The sequence below is a fragment of the Siniperca chuatsi genome, linkage group LG10, assembly GCF_020085105.1.
Source record: "Siniperca chuatsi isolate FFG_IHB_CAS linkage group LG10, ASM2008510v1, whole genome shotgun sequence".
NCBI lineage: Eukaryota > Metazoa > Chordata > Actinopteri > Centrarchiformes > Sinipercidae > Siniperca > Siniperca chuatsi.
The window spans coordinates 21,531,295-21,548,875 of NC_058051.1; the positions used below are offsets into that span (position 1 = coordinate 21,531,295).

Consider the following 17,581-nt stretch of genomic DNA (forward strand, 5'->3'; position numbering starts at 1 on the left):
GCTCCTGAAGGATTGCTTTGCACTGGTTTGATAGAGGTTTGAGTGTGTGTTTGTGTGTGGAGAGAGAGAGGGAGATTGGCCCTGTCTGTGATGGGAGGTGTGGGGGGGGGGATTTATTTTCATACACACTCTGTGGCTAATGAGAGAGGAATAACAACATGGCAGTGTTTAATTGGTCTGGTGTTCTGTAATCAGAATGGATGGCTTCATTCAGATGTGATTAGAACCTGGGTGAGATAGGCAGGCACGTGCTCTACAGCCTGAGTGACCTGCTTTTATTGGATTGTTTTCCAGTGAATGTCTAATGATAGGATGTTCTCCCACTCCCCGATGCACTTTTGTACAGCGCACATTCATAAAACCCAGACTAGCACACGACAAAAGGCCTACGGCGGAGGAGTAGCCTGACACTTTATCACACCAATTGCAGTGAGAGTGCAGGATGTAAGTGCTCTTGTCTAAAATTGAACAGTTTTTGAAAGTCCATTTGTGCTCTTGTTATTTATACCTGTTTACCTGTGCCCAGTGAGTGTGTGTATTGTGATGGATGGCAGCTGTTTTATTAAGTGTGTCTGAGAACATAGAGGCTAATTGAAATTTCTTATTGTTTGGGATTGTGTATCCATACGTCTGTTTTTATTGAACATGTTTGGTCCGACACATACGAAGGCCAGAGTAATTTGTTGGGGGAAACTGCAGTATAGTGAGTGACTGGAGGTACTCTGGAAAGCCTCTGCGGGCTCGACTGCGGCTTTTATTTCCCTGTAACGTCTCCACAGAGAGTTGGGGAAACAGAGAGGCAGGGATTATAAAGCTCCCCCATTATTGTAGAGATGACAACAATGAAGAGATTAAAGCTTTGCTTGGCTGTTGTTGTGGAGGTCAAAACCTTTCTCAAAGTGTGTCTCAAAACAACACCAGTAAACAAAGTGTTTCCAGCCAGAGGAATTACCATACAATTTTAAATGGGAGCTAAGAGACTGCACTCTTGTAGCTTCTTTTGCTTCTTTTAACAGATGAGGCATTTGCTGAAATAGCTATGGAGCTGCAGTTTTACTATCTGCAGGCAGGACATTTCTCTAAAACAGCACAATGTGTGGACTGAACTGTGCTTAATTTACACAGAAATCTAACCTAAAAAAAGAGCTGGCCGGTCCTCCGGTGCAGTGACAGTACGTGTCAGGGCAGTCGAACTGATATTTGTCTGCAGGGACGAGAGGTGATGGTGCTGTGTTTCAGAGCTGGCTAGTGTTGTCTCTCACCCTCAGCCGGCGCTCTCCGCAGGGATCATACAAACCTATCGTCTTCTCCCATCTCCTTTGCCATCTCTTGTTGCTATGGAGAGCGATGCGCAACTCCGATGGGTAGGACACCGAGCCTGCCGTCTTTATGCGAGTCCTTTTTCACTGAGCAAACCAGATTTCAGGCCTTAATCAGGCATTGTTCCGAAAACAGTTCCCTCCATGAATTAAACAAAACACAGCATGTGTGTGCAGTGCATGGGGAAAGAAAGCAAAGACAATGAAGGGCATGGTTTTTAAGTCTTACCCCAGTGGAAAAGAACTGCCATCTTTTTATAAACTATGGGTGTTTGTGCATCAGTCATTGCACTGGCAGGTCTGAAACAAGGTCCGAGTGTTTGACTCTGCAGCACTATCAGAGTAACTAATGGAAGACAGGAACAAAATTCAGACTAATTCAAGGTTCACAGCTCCCAACTCAGCCAGAGCAGAGACATTAGCATTTTTGAAATTAATAATTCATTATGCCGAAACAGCAGCAAATGGCAGCAGCCCTGACACAATTAGCCATTGATATTACTCAGGGCCTCGGTACAGGATTTTTCATACATAGTCTGAGTACAAGTTGTGTTTAAGAATGAAGGATATTTTTTGCTACAGATGCTTTTACAAAATGCATGACTATGAATTAAAGGAGGAAATTCGAATCTTATGGAATGTTATTTGGAATATGGTTTTATTTAGCAATTATTCCTTCAACATATGTACATGGAGAGTTTACCTAATTAAACTGACACCTATGACTATCATTATAGGCCTGATGGCTTTCTGTACCGAGCCAGATGTGGCTTGATGTTTTTGATGAAGACCTCATCCCCTGATAGAGATAGGAAGGCTGTTGGTGTTTCATTGCAAGTTGACAGCCTGAGAAATGTGCCTGGCCTGTCTGAGACAACCAGCCCAAAGGTGACACAGCTCAGTGAAAACCTTAACAAACAATAGATGAGAGAGAAATGTCTCTGTGGAAATGGTATCCAGTGGAAGGAGATGAGAAATGTCTGAGCAGCGATGATCAGTAGAGGACAAAACTGCTTTAACTGCTGTACACTGAGCACAAACTGTGAAGTCACACAGACACTACAAAGACACCTAGCCCATGTAACCTTCCCCTTTCTTTGATCAACCAGGTGTGTTCTTTTCTACCTAAATTGTAACATGTTAACATTTCATGAGCTAATTTTATAAGTGGTCTGTTTCTTTCCATACATAGATAAACAGGTATTTTTGAGAGCAAATTCTGACAAGTTGAAATGTATGGTACTATATTAAATATATATTAATAGTTGTCCAAAATATATTAGGTCATATAATGTAAGTATACACGAAGTACATGGTAAAAATGGCCACCATTTGTACAAAAAAAAGTGTACTTAAATACACCTAATTACAACTTAGTAGCACTGTCAAGTGCACTTAAGTGTAGTCAATTATACAGTATGTAAGTTGCACTAATTATGTATCGTAATCACACTAAGTACAATGTTAGTTCAAGTACATTTTAATGTGCTTTAAGTACATTAATCATGAGTGCGCATGTAAGTATACTCAGATAACTACAATTAAGTACAGTTTAGTAAACCTTTTTACAAAGTTAAACATGGACTTGTTAGAAAAGGAATTTAAATTTACATTTTAAAATGGCAATGAAAATGTGTCTCATTAACTTCCAAGTAGAGTGTTTTTTCCTGATCTATAGGATGTCCTGACACAGCCAGGCTATTAAAATCATTCTTTGGTTTCATCTGTAGGTCATGCAATAATATGTAGAGCACTTTAATGATATGTGGTGGGTCTATAATAATGTTCAGGTGTTCTGTTGTTGATGTTTGCTGTTGGTGCCGTTGTTGTCGGTGGTATTTTAGTTGTCTGTTTATTTATCTGACGATTGCTGCATGGAACATGATGAAGGACTAATAAATATATCTATCCATCTAACAATAATGCAACAAATATGTACTAAGCGTGTGATTCACTCTAATAAGTTACCGGTATGCATCTCAAGCAAGTCTTTGCAAGTTTGCAAGTCAGACTGCAGTTAAATATATGGATACCAGCAGCTGCCTATAGGCTAGGAAACACTAACAGTAATGCACTCTTTCAAAAGTAGTCATCAATAATATAAACTGTATATGAGTTGTAGTCAATGGGCCAAAGTACACAAAAACTCATCTGGTATTTTAAGTGGAATATTTGAGCACTTCATAAGCTCATCTCAGCCTTGCTCTCGTGACATTAGTAATATTATGTGGTTTGTGGTTTGAAACAAGTCATGTTTAGGACCCATTGATGTAATTTTTCCTGTCAAGACTGCACTGTTGCTAAGAGGAAGTTACCGAATTTCATATTACCAGAAATATGATGCAGTACTGTTCTACAAAATGATGTTTTTATTTCTGTGTACCTCAGTTTTCACAAACCCACAGCGGGAAAATGGATGCTTTTAATGCAGAGCAGCCATACAACATGTAAAGGTTTCTTTTACATCCGCCTTTCTATGTGAACAGTCTGAGAAGTGTGTTTTGTTTGTCCTTCTGTAGGAGACATGCCTCCCTACCTGTCGAAGTCACAGAGAATCCTGGGAGGTTGGTGTCTGCGGGCTGCAGAAGAGTCGCCCCCTGCCGCAAATGGAAGTCGGCTTCCTTTGGGTACAGTAAGATGTTATTTTTATGATCACGTAATGTTTGTCCCATGAGTACCTCAGCATTTCCAGCACCATGGTACAGCAGTCTTTGTCTTGTCTTGCTCTTGCCTTGTTAATGGCATTGCAGCTTGTATCAATGCCCTGTTAATCAGCCTTTCTGCGGCAGATGTATTGGACATGACAGCTTGACGGCTGCAAACTTTGCTGCGTCCTAATGTTTGAGCCTTTGCAGCTGTTCTCCAGTCATCAGCTTTTTATGACACAGCAGTTTCAGTGCTGCAATGTTGTTTTCCTGATGTGTACAATGAACTCCAGTGGTCATATTCACTGTAAGAGGAGATCATTAGGCTTAGCCTTAATGAAATATGATCCATGCGTATATGAGCCTTAATTGCTGCTCACCCATTAGCCTGTGCTGAGCTTGGAGCTTCGGAGAGATGAACTCAGACAGTTGCATCGGTGGGACAGATTTAGGGGGCTTCAAAAGACTGGAGAGAGTTTCAAAGACGCCTCCTAGTGCTGTGTGTTTCATCATCAAAAAGCAATGTGCGCCTAATCCACAGCCCACTTTTGGCTCGTGTGCAGCCCAAAAATAAATCCCAGCGCATAGTGGGAACATGTTCTATTTTTAAAGAGCAGTGTTCAGGAGTTTCTGATGAGTAGAAACATCTGTGGGTTGTTTTTAGATGCTGCAGAAATGGGGAATCTTCTATTTCTCGCTGATTAATACCTCATTTGTGTTCTCTCTGATTGTCCCAGTGTGATTGTTGCTCTGTAAGTAATTTTCAAGCACAGCTGAAAGCTAATAGGTTCAATGGATCATGACTGTAAACAAGATGATGGCTGTGATCGAATGGTGATTGTTTTCCTCTCCAGTTCAGCGGCGTTGTTTGCTACTGTTTAGGCTCACCCATTTCACACAGATGCACTATAATCAACCCCTAATTACCAAATGATGACAAGGGCTGCAAGGGAACATACCCCCATCAAATACCTGATGATCTTGACTTTGCTGATTTATTTGAGATGGTTGCTTTATTACTGTTTCCCAGAGGTAATCATTAAAATGTGGATAGTTTCTGTTAAATATTGATGAAAATATTGATGAATATTTTGTTGCAAGCTTTTGTGAAAATTTAATCCTAATCTTGGTCTTGCTTACTCTTCATTTCTGATCAGTTTTACTTTGTCAATGAATGTGATTGGGTGGCACAAACAGTGAATGCATGTCCTCAACACATAAAGGCCTTGGTTAAAGCTGTTTTTCTGTCATGTTCGACTTGTTTTTAGGCATTATTTCCATTAGCAAGACAAGAAAATCACATTGCAGGAAGTGACGAAGGTCCTGTGCCAGATTCTAACCCAGGATGTTGCAGTTATGTGGTATGTGCTGTAGGCCACTGAGTCGCTGGAAAACATTTTTCACATTGTATCTGAAAAGAAATGTGAAAAAAAATGTTGGGTAATCATTCTCCGTTGAAGCAGTGGTGTGAGGCTCTCAGTCAGAAAATACAGTCAGAAAGATTAATCACTCACTATGTGTGTGTGTGGCATTAGAAGGAAGGGAGGAAGTGAAATATTAATTATTGTGCCATTTGTGAGCTGCTGTGCCATGCCCTGCAGTATGCTGAATCACTCCACTTGTTATAGAAGTGAGCATATTGGAAAATTCTAAAGAAAACTTGAATTATAAGAATTGTTTGTAGTTGTAGCATTATTCGGCAGAAACATCTATTGCAAAAAGAAAAAAAAGTGAGTGTGTTTAGTTATTGCAGCCCAGTTAATTTATTTTCAGACATCTGTTAGATGCCGTTGTTGTATGAAAGTTTCAGTAATTCCCGCAGACTTTGGAAACTGAGTTAAAGAAGGTTATAGGAATTAATGGACCAACTTTGGTGTTGAAGCAGTGTTGTTTACTGGAGACTGGCTCGCTCAACATGCTTAATGCCAGAGCTGGGGCGATCTCTGGGGACAACCAATTACATTCAGAGCAAGCAGAGCGGCTGCTCGACTGTAATAGCAGAAACATACCCCAGGAATTGACTTGAATTGTTGCTTCTGCTGTAAATTTGTTCTTTACCTCTCTTTCCTTGTTTGCACTCCTCTCATATTACTCTGTACCTGCTTTCTTCCTGTCTAACTCTCTTTTCTCTGCCTCCTGCCCCAGCAACAAAGCAATCACATGCAGAAGTAGCATTTGATCACCTATAGATCTACACAGGCAATGTAATAGCTTAGATGAGATAGCTTATTTCCCATACCTGAATGTGCATATTTGACTCAATGTAGTTAACTAATGATGTAGTTGTTGGACCACTGCTTATGATGATTCTGCCACTAAGCCTGCTAAGATGTTCAGCAGAAGGGGCTTAGAGTAAATTAGCTCAGGACTACAACAATAAGCCCACAAACCATTCAAATTGATAGTGTAATAGCACAAAGGGAAACTCGTCTCACCAGGTTTTGTGATTGCAGGATTTGTTTTGTGTGACAGATCACACATATGGTAGTTTTTCTTGATATGGTTCTGTTGAAAACCCCTCTCACAAACATACAGTAATTGCAGCAAAGGAGATCATAAAATCAAAGTTTCTTTTTTTTGCCAAGTTTTTGGTTTAGCAGGCTTTTTTAGAGCAGACCACTCCAATGCACTGATGAGTATACCATTTCCATTTTAGTTTATTTAATTTTTCATTTTATCTGACCTGCACTTAATTAAAACACCTCTCAGTGACTGCAAAAGAAGAATAGGCTTCATTTAGTTAGTTAGTTAGTTAGTTAGTTAATGATTATTTTCATTATCAGTTAATCTGTCGATTTGTTTTTCCCCATTTAGCAGTAATTTATCTACAAAATGTATCTTTACATTTGAGAAACTGAAATCAGAGAATATTACTTTATTATTTTCTACTTGATTAAACAACTGTAACAATCAATTATTAACATTGTTGCTGATTAATGGTCTGGTGATTGATCAATTTATTCCACGACTATTTGTTTCAACTTTAGTTAAATTTAATTGACCAAATTGCATCTGTTTCGTTTGAAAAAACATATCTTAATTTGCCCAAAATGCAATTTCAACCCTGATCCAGATGAGAATGGCAAAAAATTGGGAGCAGAATTCCATTGGCTGTGGGATTCAGCACCTTGGACAGGGAAATTTCTTTTAATGTGAGTCCAAGGGTTGTGAGTACACGCTATTATCATCACCCAGTTAAATTACTGGTATGTAGCATGTGTGATGATAGCCTCTAGTGCAGTAGAATATCTGAACATGAACAGAAGTGGTAGATTACCTGACCTCTATCAGAATAACCCACATTAAATCAGCAAGCATGGCTGTCAAGATGTTTTTAATGTCTTTCCATTCTTGACTTGCCCGCACTGCTCAGCAGAGGTGAAAACAGGAAGTGTGTTTATGTCAGGTTGAGAAAGTGAAAGTGGAGCAGTCAGCCCGGCCAATGGGGATGCAGGATTGCAGCTTTTTGCGAGACAGGATAATTGCTCTATACGGTCTACTGAGGGGAAAAGAATCTGAATGTATCTGAAGGGATGTGGATGCAACTTGAAAGGAAATGGCACAAAAGCAGTGCATTATATATTATATGACCAGATCTACTTGTAGATGACCTCATTGGCAGTTCCTCAGTACTATTAAACCACATGAAACAAAAGCATGCTTTAAGTGATTGGAGTTTTGCCTGTGCAGTAGCTGCTGTATTCATTGCCTGCAGCTGCCTTCTAGTTCAGTCCTGTCCAAAGTTAAGACCTCTCTGCACCCATCAAGCCCAGCTCAAGGCTGAATGAATGCTTTTAAATACCCAAGATGCTCTCCTATTCCTTTTCCCTCACTTCACGCCTCTCTTTTGATTCCTTTTTTCCCTCAAGATAGTCTCTTTTTTTCTTTCAGTCAATCAAAAAACATCTGCTTCTCTGTATTCTTTCACCCTTTTGGTCTCTTTTTGTCTATCTGTGCCTCTTTCTCTCTGTCTCCTCAATTAAGAAAACACATCTGACTTGAATAATAGATACAGGCAGGGGCTTTTACAGAGGTAAAGGTATAAGGCTGGATGGTCATGGTGAAGTGTAAATCTTTCTGCAAGCGTTTACATCCCTCTCTTAAAGCTCCCACGGTGTTACCAAAAGGTCGTAAAGCTGCGAATATTGCACTGCTCTCTTTATTTGTGTTCTGGGTTCTGATTTGGCTTCTGACCATCAGAACTGATCTGAACCAGGAGCTTGATTTCATGTATAAATAATTCACATGCTTTATGATTTTCATTATGGTGAATGACTATTTCAGAACAGAACCTGTAATTATCTCCAGGCCCTCTAATGATACATCTGCAGAGCCTATTGATTCCTGGGAATGGCCTGCCTTCATGGGATCACAGACCCCCTGCCTGCCTGCTGCAAACAGCCAGTGTGTTATTTGCTGATGGTTGGAGGCAGGAAGGCAGCTCATGGTTGTGATCTAGCCGCAGGTGTGTATATGGTGGACAAGTGACACATGCAGTAGAAATGGAGAAGTATTACCATATGTAGGTTCATGAACCCTGAATGCAGCAGTGGAATACACACAATAACAGACACGATGTCTGTTATTGTGTGTATTCCACTGCTGCATTCCCCCTCTGTAAGGCCTTGACAATGTCTGAGGTCATTTGGAAAAGGGGCTTAACGACACAGTAAATATTTATTGTATGTGGCAGCAAACAGTCCTTGGTAAATGAAGGAGCAAGAGTTAGTGTCGATTTTAAAAACAAGCAGCAATGAAAGTGCCTTCCGCCTCCCATAAAATTCAGCCAGTTGTATGAATTCTTTCTTTATTGGCCCTTTTTATTTACTGCTGTTGGTATTGTAAAGTTTTGATTTCACCAGATGGGAACTCACAAATGCACAATGATTTAATAGGCCTATGAAACAGAGGGCCCACTTCCATAATGTGTTTGAACTCTTGGGAAAGCTCTCGGTTGTCTTTGAAGTTCCCAGCTTCTGTTTCGTCATCACATTCTCTAAGAGTTAATTACAGGCACCATGAAGCTGGATCACTGGAAAACACACAATTTTGATTCTGGAGTGCATACGGCCACGTGGCTTATGGTAAAGTTGTTTTGACAGTAACAGAGGAGAATGTGAGGCTCTTTGTGCCTTTCGCTTCACTCAGTTCTGCTGTTGATCCGTTTGGCCAAGGGAGAAATGCATGATTGTGTGTATTTGCATGTGTTGCTGTTCTGTGTGTGTGCCTTCATTGTTTTGCATTCAGACAGCCGTGCCACACATAACAGTTTTGAAGGATCATGACACAAAACAATAAAGGGTGGCCAGCATTCAGTTGTGAGAGTATTGGCTGTGTTTCATATGTATTTTGAGTCCCTGTGATAGTTAAAGACTCTAGACAGATTTAAATGAATGCTGCACCAAAATGTTTCACTGATAATCTGATATTCAGTCAAATTCCCCCAAAAATATTAAATTACAAATATTAAAACTTCCTTTTTTCAGTCACATTTTAGTAGTAAATTTTACTTACTTATTCTTTAAGTAAGTAAAATCTGCATCATCACAATAATTGAAAATCTTTTATTCAAAATGGCTAAAATTGCAAAACTCATAAGTAGTGCTGAAACGATTCGTCGATTAATTGATCAGTTGATCGACAGAAAATTTATTAAAATTCTAATTAATTAAATTAAACAATTCTGATAATTGATTAATCATTACAGTAATTTATCAAACAAAAACACCAAACATTTGCTGGTTCCATCTTAAATTTGAAGATTTTCTGCTTTTCTCTATTTTATATCATTGTACTGTATATTAAATATCTTTAGGTTTCGAACTGTTGGTAGAAAAAACAAACATTTTGAAGGGTTCTGGGAAACTGTGATGTGCATTTAAAAGAAATTCTAGCATTTTATAGAATAAAAAAATAAATGATGAATTGAAAAGGAAAAAACTGATTCATTTATAATAAAAATAATGGATAGTTGCAGGCCTTCACACAAGAGGACAACACATAATAAATTTGAGTAAAGAGAATATACTGTGCATTTATAATATGTGGAAAAAAATACATTTGATATAAAATTCTGATCATATGTCAAGGACAATGTTCAAGGTCGACTTGTGAATATGTTACCCAACTTATTGTTTTCTTTAGATAATTCTCTATTCAGTTTGTTCTGTGCTTATTTAAAAGCAAGAGCTGTGAATCGCTGTGGAAGCATAAGATTACCTTGACTCGGTATTCGGTCTTAATAAACAAGATGTCCTTTGACACACTATTATCATCTATCATTGCAATGAACACACATCCTACTAGCTACAACCTTAAACCTTTCAATCACATATCAGCCAGCAGGCCCTCTCAGACCCTCTCAGTAATTGGCCATAACATTATCTATGAAAAAAAAAAACCTCTTGCAATCTGCAGTCTGTATGCATGAAAAAGCAGCTTGATTATAACAAAATGTGTATTTTTGTGCTCTCCTTCAGAAAGGCAGGAGTTTGTGTTTCAGTCAAGGTTGAACAAGTGCAATGTGCCCAAAGCAGATGCATCCCTTCAGCAGTAATGACAAGATACCCAGGTGTCTATAGTGACAAAATCATGTGTGACGTTAATGTGATTTTGAAAGCCTTTAGGTGATACAGGTGCAACCGATGCACCTCGAGCCCAGTGAAAACATGTCGGAGCATCATTTTTTCACAGCACATATTACCCATTGTCACGTTCCCTGGTAAAGTAGACATAGTGAGAGATTAGTGATACTGTGCGACTCTCTCACATAGCTTATCCTTTCATCAGCTCCATGCCACAGTAATATCAGGCAAAGGGCTGCTGAGCGCTTCAGATCTATCTCCCAGTCTGATAGGAGGCATTTGCAATTCCATAGTTGTGTATCGCCCCTCAGATCGAGCAGAGGGAGGGCTGGCAAGGATGAGGTGAGGAGTAGCACACTATTCCTCAGAAAATAAGACTGGAGAGCATGATTGCTTGTTCTCAGCTGCTTTTTCAGCTATGCTACTCAAAAAGAGGGATTTCTTTGTGTATGTGCAATGAGATGTTAACAAGATGCTGCCGCTGTGTGTGTGTGTGTTTTACATTAAAAAACACATGGTTATGTTTATAAAATACAATACATTATTAAGATTAAACCAGTGGTTCCCAACATTTTTGGCTTGAGGCCCATTACAGAAAATTATGTTTAGTTAGGGGCCCTGTGTAACGCTCGAGGCCCAAAGCGGTAAAAATATCCAATATTCCCCCCGAGAAACAAAGATTGGAGAAATGTCCAAAAAATTAATTCAAATTTGTCTAGCAAAACTTAGTTTTTTCTTCTTTCGAACCCCTTTTATCATCTCACGATCCTTCGATTTATCTTGTGACTTTTTGGAGGGGGCTTGACTCCTAGGTTGGCAACCACTGGACTAAATTACTGAACTGTATAAAGAATAATTAAAACCTACACATCGACTAGCTAAAAACGTTACCTGCATACTTTTGTATCAGTATTAAAAATCTAATCATGTAATATATATTAATATATAATGAGTACTTTTACTTTTGATACTTTAAGTACATTTTGCTGATAATACTTCTGTATTTTACTTATGTAAGATTTGAATGCACAACTTTTACTTGTAATGGAGTATTTTTAGATTGTCGTATTGGTACTTTTTCCATTAAGCGAAGGATCTAAATACTTCTTCCACCACTGGAAATATCATGTGTGTGTCTGGAGTGCTGGTGCGGCTATAGTTTCATATCTGTATTACTGACATCAGCCTTTTGAGAAGTATAAACTTCTGCGATGGCTGCAAGAAGCCTCCGCAGAAGCCTGGAGGGGTCAAGGAATGGCTCTGTTGGTACTTCAGTTAGAGGCAGAAAGACAGCTCTTTGTTTGGCCTGCTATGAAAAGCTCATCTGTCTTCTGCCTGTGATGTTTTCAGGCTTGAGGCCAAGTCAGTGACAGAAGGAGCATTTGCCCAGCGCTGTGCCCTCTGCCAGAGAGCTACATAGAGGCTGCGCTGCGTTGTTACATGGAAAAAACAGCAGGGAAACTAAACCTCTCGCCCCTCATCTCCAGCATCGGGTGGAGAGGTCACTGTCTCAGGGGAGTTCAGTTTTTCCAGTTGTTGACACTAATTGGAGTAGTTAGGAAAATGTTTTTATGGAACGAAAAGTTTTTATAGCTGTATTTTTAATCAGAGTAAGCTATTGAAAACTGAACATAACAATGCTGGAATAACTGTAGATAACGTGCTGTGATGTTTTTCATTTTAACTATAATTTGTTGTGATAAAGCACATAAACACTACATATTTACGTTAGTTCCTGGGATTTAGTACACTGTTGAATTCACATATGTTTGATTAATGTTGCTAAATTAAGCATGCAACATTTGCTTTTCCTCATATGTGGCCTAACAATAACCCTCCTGAGGGAAACATTTTCCCAAAACCAGTGATGGTATTGATCACATCAGGCTGCCTTGTGTTCCTGGAGAAGAGGTAATGCACTGCCATCTTGTGGTTTTCAGCTCTTTGTGCTGTGGCGAATGTCAGTTCTCTCTCTCTCTCTCTCTCTCTCTCTCTCTCTCTCTCTCTCTCTCTCTCTCTCTCTCTCTCTCTGTTGTGTTTGAAGTAGGTTGAAGTCTCATGAGAGGAGACGGGACCCCTGAGGAGCAGCTCACTGAAGACAAAATAATGCTTCCTACCGTTAGGCACAGAAAGTTCCACCTGCACTGTTGTGTTCCTACATATTGTGCAGACGCACACAAAACACTGCACAATGAACATACAGTTTCTCTTGATAGGATCCAAGGGAGCTAGCCAGAGTAAGAAGAGGTAAAACAGAATGCGCTTTGATGGGAATAAAGTGCTGCATCAGTTCTGAGAAGTTCAAGTGTACAGAACTTACTGTTTTGTGACCTCCAGCAGTTGTATATCTCTGTTATCTGTCTTTATATCAGCTAAGGCAACTCAGCGGAGAGACTGGCAGCCAATTCGGCAAGAAACAAGCAATGTCAGGAAATTCTGTGATTTTCAATTCCAGCTGAGCAACTCTTGAGTTTTTTTGAGTTTTTGTCTTATCTCATTTTTACAATGTCATGTTTATACAGCAACAACTAAACTAGGAAAACAATGTTTAGTGTAAGATAGTGCTGCACCTAACGATTATTTTCATCATCGATGAATCTACCGCTTCATTATTCTATGAACCGATTAGTTGTCTAGTCTATAAAATGTCGAAAATACTGAAAAATGTCCATGACAATTATCCAGAGTGCAAAAGTGCCAATATTCATATGCTTTTTTTTGTTAGACCAACAATCCAAACCCAAAGATAATCAATTTACTATCATAGAAGACTAAAAGAAACGCATTTAAGAAGCTTCGTATGTAGAGTCATTTCACTTATTTTCTTATCTTTATATTACTTAGCTTGTTTTAACTATTCTTCTTTTATTCATTCTGTGTGATTTTAAATTCTTTGTTTTTATTGTTTTTGTGTGGACCCTTGGAAGACTGCTATCAGACTAGTTTTCTTACATTTAGTGAATGTGAGCGCACTATGTAAGTTCTCCAGTTGGCTCTTTCTTCGAGAGGACAGTCATGAGGCAATTAGGTTGGAACTCATTAGCGTGTATTCGTGTGTGTTCTTCTTGTGTGCATATAATGTATGTACGTGTATCTGTGCTTTGTGTGCTGACAGGCTGGAAAGTCTTCTGCACATAGTCCTGCACACAATCCTACTGCTATAGTCCAGCAGCCCACATCGTACACCAAGGGGTCTAAAAGGGGCCATATGGTGACAGAGGAGAGTGGGGAGGTTGGCACAAGAAGGCCAACGTATGCAATATTTGTACATCTAAAAGGCCACATAGCAACATGTCACATTTTTTTAACTTCAGCCCTTGTAATTGTGTGTGTGCTTGTGTTTGTTCTGTACTCTTTGTGTGTATGTGTGGAGGCATTAAAGCCTTTTGTGTTGAAAAGCGTATTGCTGAAGCGATGAATTTAAGGTTATTTGTCAATTTGAAAGAGCATCTTGCTCACCACTCTGCTCTTGTGTCGGCACGTGTGCCCTGACTACTAACACTCTGCTCGGGGGTTTGCAGATACACACTCGGTGTTGAACAGAACGGAGCTCACTGTTGCCCCTGTCAGAGCCCCTCCCCCCACAACATTTCACCATCCATGCACATACACATATATATACACACACACCCACAGTGAAAAGAACACACAAATTGGTGAACAGTCAACCTAGAGGTTAACCTCAGAGCCTTGTCTAAAAGGGCTAAAAACCTCTAGTTTGTCCTTAGAAGAATGGCAATGGGGTTAATAAAATTAGGTTGTATCTTCCTATGAACATGAACGGGCTCAATAGATTTAATGGCAATTTCCATATTATGTGATATATTGTGTGTTAAGTGGATATATTGTGTGTTAAGTGGATATCATGGCCTGAGGAAAGCTTATGGAGTGCCCAAAAAGCAAAGGGTTTGTCCTCTAAGGACACCAAATAAGTTAGTCTTTATCTGGAGAGTGTGAGCATAAATTCCACGGCAATGTGGACAGCAGGTGGTGAAAAATCTTGAATATGTGGATATGAAGTGTTGGATAATGTTGGAGTCAAAAATGATACAGGGTTTTCACTCTGCAATCACAGGCATACACAAACACACAAACAAGCGTGCAGGCACACACATATGGCTCAGTGAAGATAGGCGCATGTAAGAGCTGGAGGGATCAGTGCTTGTGCTTGATAATTAGAACGTACATAGCCAGTGTAATTGCAGTGAGATGACACACATATACAATTAGCCACTACACAAGTTCATTAACAAAAAGACAAAGGTCTGACAGTACTAGTCACCTTGGCGTTAACACTCGACAGCGCTGTGTGCCATCGAGTCTGCCCGGGATGAAACGTATCCTCCCCTGGAGACTGTGAGCCATCAGCGCAGGGTTTCTGTCTCTCCACTCTGTGTGTGTATGTGTGTGTGTGTGTGTGTGTGTTGCTTTATAAAGTCCTGATGAGAGCGTGTCTCCATAGACCCTCTCCTGCCTGCCTACTGTCCCGCTTTGGATGCTGTTACCTGGTGAAAGTGTCAACAACAGTACCATTTATATCCTAATAGAAGCACAGTACCTTGTGGCTGAAAGAAGCCACAGTGTACTGTACACCATCTACAGTTTGTGTTCATTTTGACCTATTTTGCAACCAAAACCTGAATTAAGATGGACTCTTCAGTAATGTTGCCTTATTTCTGCTTAATATTTCACACTTCCTTTCTGGTTTTGGCAACACTTGTACATGATGCAATGTCTGTGCAAGCCACATAATTTCTGTTTCACTAACTTTGTGTGTCAGGCAATAAAAAGTCCTGTAGAAACACAGTTTGTAGCTCCTTTACCAAATGACTTGTGTTCCTTGCAATTATGTCTGAAATTTACATTTGCTTCCATTATGTCATCCCTGTCTTGGTTCTGTAGTGTTTCTTTTTTCTGCAGACATAATTATCCAGAGCTATGCAGAATCCTTACCTGTTTGCACCATTCCTCATTAGACTGGAAAGTATCATCTGTTTTGAAAGACATTACAGAGAAAAGTGCATTGAGTCCAAAAGAGACAAAGATGGAGAGGGAGGGAGGGTAGGGGTGAGTATGTGAGAAGAAGAGAAATGGGAGGAGAGGGAGAGAGAGAGAGAGAGACAAAAGGAGAGGAGAGAGGGAGTAAAAACAAAATGGGAGGGAGAGGAGAGAAGTGAACCCTACCTCTGACACATCCTCCTGTTTCTATGGAAACCAAGGAGCCAATCGTGTGGCCCTGCTGAGGACTGTACTACTTAGAGCAGATAAGAGGGTGGAGAGAGGCGTACACATATGCCTCTCTGTGTTTGATTGGCAGTAAAATCTCCAGTAGCTCTCCTGCAGGTTGTGTCCTCTTGCTTTTTCTTTAGGATTGGCAACCTCCCCAGGCACTGGCACCAGTAAAGAATTACCCATCATCCACCATGCTTTAAAACAGAGGCTTATCGTTAGTGCTTAACAGACAGCTCCTTTAGCTTCTGGGCTCTATGACACCTCCCCCACGCCTGCTCCTCCTCCTCCTCCTCCTCCATCACCATCAGCAGCACCCCCCCAACCAGCCGCCAGCCTCTTGGACGCTCCTCGTTACATCACACACACTGCTCTCTGGCAGCCCGTGTTTGTGACTGGGAGGGAGAGGGAGAGTGAATGTGAGAGAGCTAGTGTGCGCACGCCGTCCCACCGTCGAGTCCCATTGACCAGCATACAGGATGGACAAACCAAGTGTGTGGCGCGCCGTGGTGAGCAGCACGGATCCCAGGCGAACACGAGACCCCGGGTCCCACTCAAGCAGACCGGGCTCTGCCATGGGTTACCGGCTCTACGACATGTGAGTAGCATGTTCATTGTGAATGCTGTCAGGCGTGCTTGCCTGCCTGTGCGGCACTGGTGTAGCTCCCATTCATGGAGACAGCAGTGGAGTGGGTGGTGGTGGAAAACACCGTGTCTACCTCTCCAGTGTCTATGCTGAGTCACCTATGGCATCCAGACCTTGCTCCGTCCTCTCATGTTCCCTTCCTGTGCTCTTAGTAAACAACGTCTCTCTCCTGGGGAGGGGCGGCGAGGTGGAACATACGTTTGTTTGTGTGAGTGAGATGCTAAAATTTCACCAAGATGAATTCATACCATGTGTCTTCACACCAAGTGATGAAACCTGAGTGTTATTTTGCATTTGCGAGCCCACCATTATGACAGAAATCACAACTGTCATGCGAGCGATGGTTTTAGAGCCTCGGGTGGCTGGGACAAATGACTCATTTCTGGATGATGCTGTGACAGCTCTTTCTGGGCACATGAGTTTCTTGCAGCTTCTGCCGTATATTTGGGGGTGTGAGTGTGTTCTCGTGTGTGATTGGTAAAATGTGTGTGCGACATTGCTAGAGTGTGTACGTGTGTGTGTGTGTGTGTGTGTGTGTGTGTAAAATGCGGCTGGGTCTGAGCTGTTATTTTTGGGATTGTGATGAGTCCTGCAGTCTGTGTGTGGAAAGCTTGCGTATCTATTTCAGTTAATCATGTGTCAGAGTTGTGTTAGGGTTTGTATTTTTGGTATGGTGCTGTAAGAATTGTCTGCACACAATCTACCCTTACGTAGTACTCAGCACCTTCAGTATTTAGCTGAATAAGCATTCTGCTACCTTGTTTCTCAGCAGAGGCACATTGAAGTTTGTCTTCTTTGTTGTAGTGTGTTTAGTCCGCATCACTTTGGACCCTCTGATTCCTTTACAACCCTGTAAGTGTAACTATGAACGTGAACACTTGAAATTTTCACACATGTACTCATCAGCTGGTGCATAATGTTAAGCTGAATTACCCTGTCATGTCATGATCTAATACCATACATGGGGATCAGTCATCTTAATGAATATGAGACCTTCACAGGTCTTCACTGAGTCCTTCACAGGCAATCTGCCCCTGCTATTCACTGGCTTAAATCTCTGTCTTGTTTGCATGTGTACAGTGCACATTAAAGCACGACTGCATTCCTCAGATACTCAAGTTCCTTTAGTGTGCCAGTAATTATAATTTTATTACATGC

General features: G+C 40.7%; 1 protein-coding gene across 6 annotated transcripts in view; it reads left to right on the forward strand.

The window, feature by feature from the left end:
* Nucleotides 1–17,581, forward strand: part of LOC122883570 (IQ motif and SEC7 domain-containing protein 1-like) — an 88,574-nt gene that overhangs the window by 19,104 nt on the left and 51,889 nt on the right. For 3 of the 6 annotated variants that reach the window (XM_044212452.1, XM_044212441.1, XM_044212442.1), the window contains one exon: nucleotides 3,839–3,946. The exons of 2 other annotated variants lie outside the window; for them this stretch is intronic. In XM_044212452.1, the coding sequence (XP_044068387.1) occupies nucleotides 3,839–3,946 (108 nt within the window). Of the gene's footprint in view, nucleotides 1–3,838; nucleotides 3,947–16,120; nucleotides 16,376–17,581 lie in introns of those variants that run through there. One more of the 6 variants, XM_044212445.1, reaches the window with a different exon arrangement.